The sequence below is a fragment of the Dasypus novemcinctus genome, chromosome 10 (genome assembly GCF_030445035.2).
Source record: "Dasypus novemcinctus isolate mDasNov1 chromosome 10, mDasNov1.1.hap2, whole genome shotgun sequence".
Lineage (NCBI taxonomy): Eukaryota > Metazoa > Chordata > Mammalia > Cingulata > Dasypodidae > Dasypus > Dasypus novemcinctus.
The window spans coordinates 97,339,499-97,349,747 of record NC_080682.1 but is presented as its reverse complement, the minus strand read 5'-3'; the positions used below and the strand labels follow the sequence as shown (position 1 = coordinate 97,349,747).

General features: G+C 34.3%; 1 protein-coding gene across 1 annotated transcript; it reads left to right on the top strand.

Moving 5' to 3' along the window:
* Positions 1-4,485: 4,485 nt before the first annotated feature.
* On the top strand, positions 4,486-5,316 carry LOC101440115 (olfactory receptor 51G1-like). The gene has a single exon (XM_004475353.3). The coding sequence runs from the start codon at positions 4,486-4,488 to the stop codon at positions 5,314-5,316; it is 831 nt and encodes a 276-aa protein (XP_004475410.3).
* The last annotated feature ends 4,933 nt before the right edge of the window (positions 5,317-10,249 follow it).

The following is a 10,249-nucleotide window of genomic DNA, read 5'->3' as shown; positions in this document are numbered from 1 at the left end:
GGTATATATTTAATTCTCATGAAATGTAAAAGGAAATTGGAGGCTATCATTTTTTGCTCAAATACTGGAGAAATTCAGGGCAATTTTATTTCCCCCAAGTACCCACTTACAAAAACAAACAAACCAAAATAAATCAAAAAACCTTGGTTGAATTCTACTCACTGACCCTCTGACTAGTCCATGACGATACTTGTACTAGAGAACAAGCCTGGGGAATAAACAACTACAAGCAGAATAACTCATCTCACTTTAAATACACAATCATTATATCAATCTATCAAGTGAGTCTTTCAATCGGCCCATAATCCAGCAGTACATTTTTTTTCTTGCAGTCACCTCAGAAATCATTTCATAGGTTCTCTCAACCCAAACCTTTGTCAACTCTTCTCCCACACTTAAATGATAACTTTGTTTCCTATTTCACTGAAAGAAAAAAACAGAATATTCCATCACCACATCTACCCATCTATTGCCTCTGAACTCATTTATCCCTGCTGCTTTCCTGTCTCCAAATAAAAGCTAAATTTCAGCCTGACTTCTTTCAAAAAGCTAATCTATTGAAGGGCCATCCACATTGTATCCTGTATCATTATTTCATCCTTTCTTATGGCTGAATAATGATCCATTGTGTGTATATACCAAATTTTGTTTTTCTCTTCAATCACTAATGGATGTTTAGTCTATTTCTACATTTTACCTATAGTTTATAGTGCTGCTATGATCATGTGTGTCCCAGTATTTGTTCTCTTGAGATCAGATCTAGGAGTACAACCAATGGGTCATATGACAATTCTATTCATCTTTTGATGAACTGTCTTACTGTTTTCCACAGTTGTTGTTCCATTTTATATCCCCATTAACAATACTACAAATCTTTGCTAATACTTGTAAATTTGTTTTTTAGTCATTTTAAACTTTTTATTGATTTATAAGATGGTAGTTCATTATGGTTTTGAATTGCATTCCCCCAATGTCTAATGATGCCAAGAATTTTTCATATGCTTGTTGGTTATTTGTATATCTTCTTTTTGAACATTTGTTTCTTTTGATGAATGCTTGTGTATCACAAACTTTTCTTATTCTTTTACTTGCAACATCTCCAAATGCATTTTATGACTACTCAGAATGTTATATGTTTACTATCTCAACCAGATCCTTTCGCATAGATGTCTACATTCAAAGTGATGATTCATTAGTTTGGGTTTCATTCTAACATTTATTTTTTGTTTTGAGTTCTATGGTTATATTCCTTTTTTTCTGCACATTTTTCTAGATGAGTACTTTTATCAGGTTTTCTTCTATTGATTAATTATATTTTCTGATATTTATTAGTAGGTCCCCTAAAAATTAAACATGCTAAAACCTAATCACAGTAATTGAATTAAGATTTCAGAAGTCATTCATGAAAAATTAGAATTCATTTGTACAAGGTAGTAAAGTTGATGCTTCCTGGCTTTTGTTTAGGACAACACTTTCAATGGTTTTACAAAGAAGGGTTTTAGACTAGCATGAATTCTAGAGTTCAGGCAAAAAATCTTCATGAAAAGAGAAGTTCCATATTTTCCTCAAAGGATGATGATGGCATTGGAATTTAGTGAAAAGAAATTGAGATGAGAGATATGTTTAAAGACAGTAGATTCCCTAACATGTGAACAAGGGTTTGGTAGAGATTCCTTATTTCAGAAAGATGGTTACTGTTTATTTTGAACAATTATTTTTGATGATTACCATTCTTATTCAAAGCCCCAAATACCTTTCATACCTATAAGTGTATAGTAAAAATATATTAAATGTGGACAGTAATTGCAGCACTGATGGACTTGCAGCCTATAGAAATGTAAGAAAGGTCAAAATCAAGTTTGGAGCCAGATGCACAATGACTGCTAGGATAATATGATACGTAGTTGCTGTAATCTTCAGAAATCTTGGAAGGGCCATGAGGATTTTTGGAGATTTGTGGACTGAGCTTGAGTTATTTTTTGATATTATGCAAGTGGGTAATACTATAAGCAGAGGGTACTGGTGTGTAAAATAGATATATCTTAACTCAATATTCCCCAGGCTCCTGATTCTTCTGTTTATTCCTCAAACACAAATTTATATGATACTTTTATATACTAAGAATTATCTCATATGTGGTTTACTTATTAATTTAGTCAAATGTGTATTTTAAATATCAATTTCTATATACTATGAAATATGCTATCAAGTACATTGTCTTATGGATAATTTTGTTCACCTGGTTATTAATATTATGCAATTAAAAATAAGAGATAGAATAATAAACTAAGGAGGCTAGAGACAACAGACATAGAGTGAGAATGAACAAAATGCTCTTACTGCAAGTACAGCTTCAGCATAGAATGTTTTATAAATATCAGATTAAAGGATTGATTTATACATAAATCTCATTTCCTGACATATTAGCATTGATCTGTGCAAAGCTCCTTTATTTATTTATTTATTTATTTATTTATTTATTTATTTATTCATTCATTCATTCATTCATTCATTTTGCCCTAATCCCTTCTCTTCCTCTGTAGGTAGAGAAATGATATATTTTAGGTTTCCTAAGTCATTACCAGTTTATTCATTTTGTCCCCTTTCACCCTCAAAAGGATGTACTGGTTTTAAAAAGAAATGATGTAAGTAACAATTGCAATGTGTTTAATATTTTAATGGTCAATTTTATGTGTTTTTACCAAATGGATATTGTTGCTTTTTTGGCTTTATTTCAACAGAAAAAGAGCATCGTGTTGGATATTTTATATCAGCACTCTGTTTTAAGATACATCTATGAAGCTATGTATATATGTGTGTTTCATTACTTAAATTCTTGCTAATTAGAAAAGGAGCAGCCCTTATTCCTGACTAACAACTGCAAACTTTGGCACTTGGGGAATTTATTGCAGACTTAGCTATTTTTAAAAAAATGAAAAAACAACACATAGGGTTGGGATCTCAACTATTTTAACTGTGGTTTACATTGCACAATTGCTTTGTGACTACCAGACCCTTAGAGATTCTCCTCATGTGCTTAGAGGCTCTGCTTGACTATATAATACATAAACTCTCACAAACATACATGTGAGAGCATGCAGCATTCATGGGTATATATATATACACACACTATGACATTCAGCCCTTGTCACTAGAGTACTATTTAAAAGAGGTGATTTAGAAGTGATCCTGTTATATCATCACTTCTGAAAGGAAATCTATATTTTCTGTCACCCTTGAGAGAAAAGGAAAATTATAGTGTTTAAGGTACTTTGAATTTTCTCAAATGAATCACTTTAATGTGGCTGTAATCAAAAGATGAAAATAATTTAATTTGAGGTGTTAAGTTAGATACTAATTAAGGAATTAATGAATTATACTTAAGCTTACATTTGTAAATATCAGTGACAAAAATGAAAGGATTTCTTATATTTTAAATTTGAAAAAGGAAATTTTTCCTTAGCCTGATAGATTGCTCATTAGTAAGAACATGGTGTTTCTCCTTTATTTTTACATATTAAACATCAGAGTTGCTTAAGGATGATTAAGATACTTGATAATTTGATACAACCTTAACTTGGAACCAATATATATAAAATTTCTACCTATGTATTCTTTTTTTTTTCAATTATGTCATCTATGTTTGATCATATCTTATGGTTCCTCATTTATATTACATTACAATATTGAACAAATATTTCCACTTCATATTTGTTAATGTTTATCTGAAATTTCTTAGGCTTGCTCCATAAGCTGATAATCAGAAAGTTTTAAAAAATATTTGATATTTTCTACTATCAGTTAGTCCCTTGATCATCTTGTTATGGCATTTCCTTTATTGTGCATGAAATTATCCATCATACTACAGATTTTTGTAGGAATAACAATTTTGTTCCATTGGTAATTCTGCTAAATTTTGACCCAGTGTTGTATTGTTTTTATCATGGACGCATTATAACATGTTTTGCAATTGAAAGGGAGCTACTGTCACATAAAACTTATTATTTTTTAATATGTTTATAGCTATTTGCCCAATTTTTATTCATGTAGATGAGTCTTTATTTACCCTGTAAAGATTTAAATATTTAATTATGATTAGTTTTACATTTAACCATTTATTCAACTAAATGAAAGATAAAGAATGATAAAAGTGAGTCATAGATTTGATGTGATTTCTAGAAATAATGCCAAGTTCAGAAAAGACTCATTTAGCACAGATTCATAGGGAAGGCTTATAAATTGATGAACTTATCAGATTAAAGTAGAGAGATGAATTAGAGAAATGGAAGATAATGACTGTTATGATAATATAACAATCAATTCTTTGTAATTTTAAGGATAAATATTTAATAATTGCACACATCTATTATGAGACTATTCAACAGCAGTGATTTCCAAACTTTTCTGCTTTCTGGTTTCTCTGGCTTGGAGGTTTATCATCCACAGATCTCCATCCTCTTCTGTGCCTTATATCTGACTGCCATAATGGGCAACAGCACCATATTGATGGTGATCAGGATGGAAAAATCACTTCATGAACCCATGTATTTCTTCCTTTTCATGCTGGCTGTCAGTGATCTGGGCCTCTGTGTTACCACTTTACCTACCATTCTTAAGCTTTTCTGGTTCAATGTTCGTGAAATAGACTGTGATGCATGCCTTACCCAGATGTACTTTATTCACATCTTCTCCATGATGGAGTCAGGTATCCTACTGTCTATGGCTTTTGACCACTATGTAGCCATCTCTAACCCTCTCAGATACAATGCCATCCTCAACAATGCCTCCATTGTGAAGATTTTTGTGGCGTTTGTTTTACGAGCAATCATTGTTCTCATTCCAGCCCCTGTTCTCATTAAGCGACTAAAATTTTGTGAGGCCAATGTGCTTTCCCATTCCTACTGTCTACACCCAGATATTATTGAGCTTTCCTGCTCTGACCACCGTATTAATAGCTTCTTAGGACTTGTTGTCATCGTCATCACATTTGGGGTTGATTCCATGCTCATCTTGCTCTCCTACGTAAAGATCCTGACCACAGTGCTGGGCATTGCCTCCCAAGAGAAACGAGTCAAGGCCCTCAACACATGTGTTTCCCACATCTGTGCTGTGCTGCTGGTCTATATCCCCCTGTTGGGTGTGTCCATCATTCACCGCTTTGGGAAGCATGCCCCACCTGTGGTTCAGGTCAGTATGGGCTACGTCTACTTATTGGTGCCTCCTGTGCTCAACCCAGTTGTCTACTGTATCAAAACCCATGAGATACACACGCGCATTCTGGGAATTTTCAGGAAAATATCAAACAATAGATATTAATTAGAGTTTTATTTTTCTGTACCTGCCTTCACTACAAAATGCATCTACTAAGGATGAAAACAAGAAATATTGAGGACAAGAGAATGGATACGTGTCTGTTAATTCTTCACGTAAGTCACTTAAAAAAAAAAATACCCAGAGAAGGATAAAAGAAAATGTGACTAATAAAGGATAACATCTAATCTTGCTTATTTTGTGCCATACAGCTAATAATTCAAATTCAAAGCCAATAGTCTAACAGAACTCTTCTTGTGTTAAACAATTCAATTTCTAAACTAAGACAGGCACAATTGACCTAATTCTATTTTGATTCTGCATCAACTATGTTTAAAACTGTTTTTAAAATTTTATTATGTTGAAAATTGCTCACCATGTGCCCCTTTTCATATTTAAAAAATTTTCCATGAATTTGTGATATCTTCAAACGCAGGAGAAACTAAATCATCTTGTAAGTAGAACATTAGATAGATGATAATTTATTCAACAAATATTTTTCAGCTTCTGCTCTCTACCAGGTAAAAACACTGAGAAAGAATCACATGTATAAAATAGGCAAAATCTCTGACTTGGCTGATGCTATATTAAATTGAATTAGGAAAATATCTAGGAAAGGAACCTTATCATTTTACATTGCCATCAACACACACACATTTAAAAGTTCCAGTCACCTGCAGAGAATCACAGCCCTGGATGAACATGGTATGTGGGATCACTTCAGGACCAATAAGTGCCTCCGAGTTAGTCTGTGATAGAGACTAAATTGTGCATGCTTCTTATTCTCGAATCGCATATATCTAGGGTTCTTTCAGGCATCTTGAAGATCAAGTCAACCAACCAACAAGCTGTTACTCTGCCTATAATACCATCCTTTTTGAGTAAAGAACTAATTCTACATTATGTTCTCTGGCTTCAAGGATTAATAACTTCAAGGCTAAAAACTGGCTTTTGTGAATATGATGGAGAGTAAGAATAAACAAAGTTTTATTTTGCTAAGTGCTTACTATGCAGCAGCACTCTTTGCAAAATACATTAAATTTGTCATCTTATGCAAATGTGACCCCAAAATACTGATGATTTGTTATACCTAGTTTATAGGGAAGGAAATTAATTCTCATATGAATATCAGTTGCTAAGCATAGAACTAGGATTGTATTATTTGCCTCTATCATTCCAAATTATATTCTTTTCTATAACCTTATTTCAACTTCCTAAATAATAGACAAAAGGCAGCTAAAAATTTATGGAATCTTTATTATAAAAATCCTGCCCAGACATGTTTATCTTATTTAATCATAAAAACAAACTCAATTGTTTCTACAGTGCTTAATATTCTGTAATATGAATAAATTAGAACAGATTAAATAAAATGACCAAGGTATCCTTGTAAAAGACAAAAAAAGAGGGGAAAAAAAGCTTAAACATACTCATATCTCATAAAACTAAATACCATATTCTTTTTTTAAATTATTTCTTTATTTTTAAACAGGTTTTAGATTAAATAAATGTTACATAAAAAATAAATGGGATTCCCATATGCCCCACTCCCTCCCCCTCCTGATGAACACATATTGAAAACGTATTGAATCATTTCTACTAACCATAGACCACAGTTTACACTTATTTTACATTCTGTCCCACATAATTTTGTAGGTTATGTCAAAATATAATGGCCTGTATCTGTCATTACAGTGTCATGTAGGACAGTTTCAATGTCCTGAAAATTCCCCCATATTACACCTTTTCTTCCATCTCTCTTCCCCCAGAACCTCTGGTGGCCACTGCCCCTAAGTCAATGATAAAAGTTCTTCCATTGTTAGAATAACAATAAGTCTAGAGTACAATAATAAAAAGTCTACATTCCTCCACTGTTCATCCCCCAATCTTGAGAATTTTAGAGTGGTGATGCACACTGAACTTCTAACTGAGAAAGGGCTTAGATCCCATGGGGCAGATGGATGGAGCTACCTTGCTTGCAGTTGTAGACACTCTCTGTTCCTTGGGATGGGTGTGTCTAACATCATTTTCTTAGTGTTCCTGGGTGAGTCCAATGAACTGGAGAGTATATATTGCAACTCTGCTGAAATTCAGGGCTCTAGTGGCACATTGATGGGTCAAAAATTTAAGTCTCTGGGACATGTCTTTATCAAGTATGGTTCTAATTAATGGTTCAAATAGAAGGGGCAGAAGAGCCATGTGTAGAGAAACTATTAATGAACCTAACTCTGTTACACTAAGATGCTTAAATTCCAAAGTTAGGCCCACTGGTGGGGTACTAAATTCTTGAGCTGTCTGCCATGCTTATAGTGTCTGGATGTCTCTAGATCCCTCAGGAGACTCACTATTGGAGAAACTGTTTATTGTGGCAATGAGATACTTCTGAGAGGTGCATAAACACATTCAACTCACTTTGAAATCTCTTAGCCATAAAAATGCGTTTCTATTTACCAATTCCCCCTTTTGGTCAAGGTCTTATTGCACATGCATTGCTAGTTGTTGCTTGGTAATAATTCCTCGGTGCCAGAGAGACTCATCCCCAGGAGTCATGCCTCATGCCTGGGGGAAGACTGTGTATTTATATGGTGTGTTTGGCTTAGAAAGAGTCCACATTTGAGCAACAAGGAGGCTTTTAGGACATAACTCTTAGGCAATATATAGTACTAGGTTAATTATTGATTTCATGAGAAAAGGCTCATAAGAACAATCATCAATATCAAGGGTCAGGTATAATGGTCTCTCTTCCTTCACAGGCAATGTCCTTGCACTCAGGGGATTCTTGCTGCCCTATTAGAATGTAGCAGAAATCCTCAGGTAGGAAATTCAATATTGATTTGTCATTGTGTGGATCTCTACCCCCAGAAACAATGCCCCAAGAACACTTGAACACGTTCATATGCCCTAAAGGCATGCTCCAGGTGAACCCCCCTCTATGAATCCCTCCATCACTGATATCCTGCATCAGTGATCCTCACCTGACACAGCTGTGACCATTCTGTTTTCTTCCAAAACCTATGTATGTTGTAACTTTTCTGCCTTTGCTACAAAAATATTATTACCAATAATCTGTAAGTTACATTAGTTGTGTTTTTCCTGTACATCACCATATTCTTAACACTTTGTAACAAAGGAACATTCTTTATTTGTATTATTAAACAGAATCCTCATCTACCAATGAAATCACTGTAGTATACAGTCCCTATATTATTCTCTAGCTATCTTTAAATTAACATTAACATAAATGAGTCACAACCACATTTTAAAACCAGCAATGTTAGTTGTACTACTTATAATGTTTACCATCAAATGTATCCATTTCACATATTTACAGTCACCCTTATTAAAGATTCTATAATCAGAATCAGCTCCCCCTTCTCAACTTACATTCTATCTCCAACTAACCTTTTACTCTATAGTTGAAGTTCATAGGTTTACTCACCTTATTTAGTTCATATCAGTGAGACCATAAATAGCCATCCTTTTGTGTCTGGCTTATTTTATTCAACATAAAACCCAATGTCACCCACGACATTATATGCATCCCAAGTTCTTTTTTTTTTTTTTTTTACAGCTGAATGGTATGCCATCATATGTATATACCACATTTTTTAAAAATCCATTCATTGGTTGATGGACACTTAGGTTGTTTCCATTTTCTTGTAATTGTAAATAATGCCACTATGAACATAAGTGTTCAAATATTTTTGTGTGTCTTTATTTTCAGTTATTTAGAATATATTCCTAACAGCAGGTCTGCCTTATCATAGGGCAGTTCTGTATTTCTTTTTTTTTTTTTTTTTTTTAATGGTACTGGGTCTGGGGCATGAGCCCAGGATCTCATATGTGGGAAGCCAACACAACCACTGAGCCACATCAACTCTCCTGAGTCGTTTTTTTTCATTTATCTGTTTGTTATTTATTTGTTTTTAGGAGGCATGGGGTTAGAAAGAAGTCTTCTGGAAGAAAATAAGGCTCACCTGATTGTGGAGAAGAAAAGAATTTATTCTCAATCTTGCAAGGAGGGGTGCAAAACCAGAAAACGTGGCTAGTGCCCCAAACAAAGAAAAACAGCACAATTTATACCCCTAAAGCTAGCATGCAAGCCCTTCCTCTGTTTCTCCATAGATTGGATACTTTAGAAGTTACAGCCTATCTGAGGAGATCTAACTTTCCCACACAAAATTTTGTAATTAACTGCTTCCACTATCATATACCAAACAGTTTAGTTTTTTACCTGCTCCCCTTCGCCAAATAAGGAATGGAATTTAGTGCTGAATTGATATTGACTTAGGTTATTCTTGGGCATCTTTTTTACTGCCTATAGGACTGGCTTAAGCTGGTTTCCTTTGTTCCTGCTTAACCTGGGAGTGGGAAACTGAGGCAGTAGGCTACCAGGTTACATTAATTAATATTTTCTTCTTTTATGTTAAAACAAAGTAATCTTCATTTCTTACCATTTCCCCTCTTTCTTTTAAACTCTTTTTAGTTTTTACATTTCCTTTCTTCAAATTTTCTAAGCTCTATCTCACACTCTTCATACAGGGATCTCCTTCTTTAAGGGGTACAGATTGTTTTGCCTACACTGCATGGACATTTGTTTGGTTAGGGTAGTTTCAATAAGTCTTTGAACTAGCCCTCAGGCACATGGAATGATGCAACATTCAACTGTGGTAAGCACCCCAGCTGAGATAATGAGGGGAGTTAAGATGGACAGTGCGACCCCTTTCCATTTTCCAAACCAATATTCAAGCCACCCTGTGAGTGAATTGATAATGCCAGAATTCTCTGCTAATTCCTCAGATAAGGCTGTTAGACCATGTAAAGCTTTAGTGATAGTTCCCTCAGGGGCAGTGCTATTGGGGATGAATGTACAGCAACTACCTCCAATCATAACACAACCCCCCTTTCTCAGCTAGCATCATATCTAAGGCCATTCTGT

Bases quoted from the DNA above. Each gene is read 5' to 3' on its own strand.
- LOC101440115 (XM_004475353.3), top strand. From the start codon at position 4,486: ATGGGCAACAGCACCATATTGATGGTGATCAGGATGGAAAAATCACTT.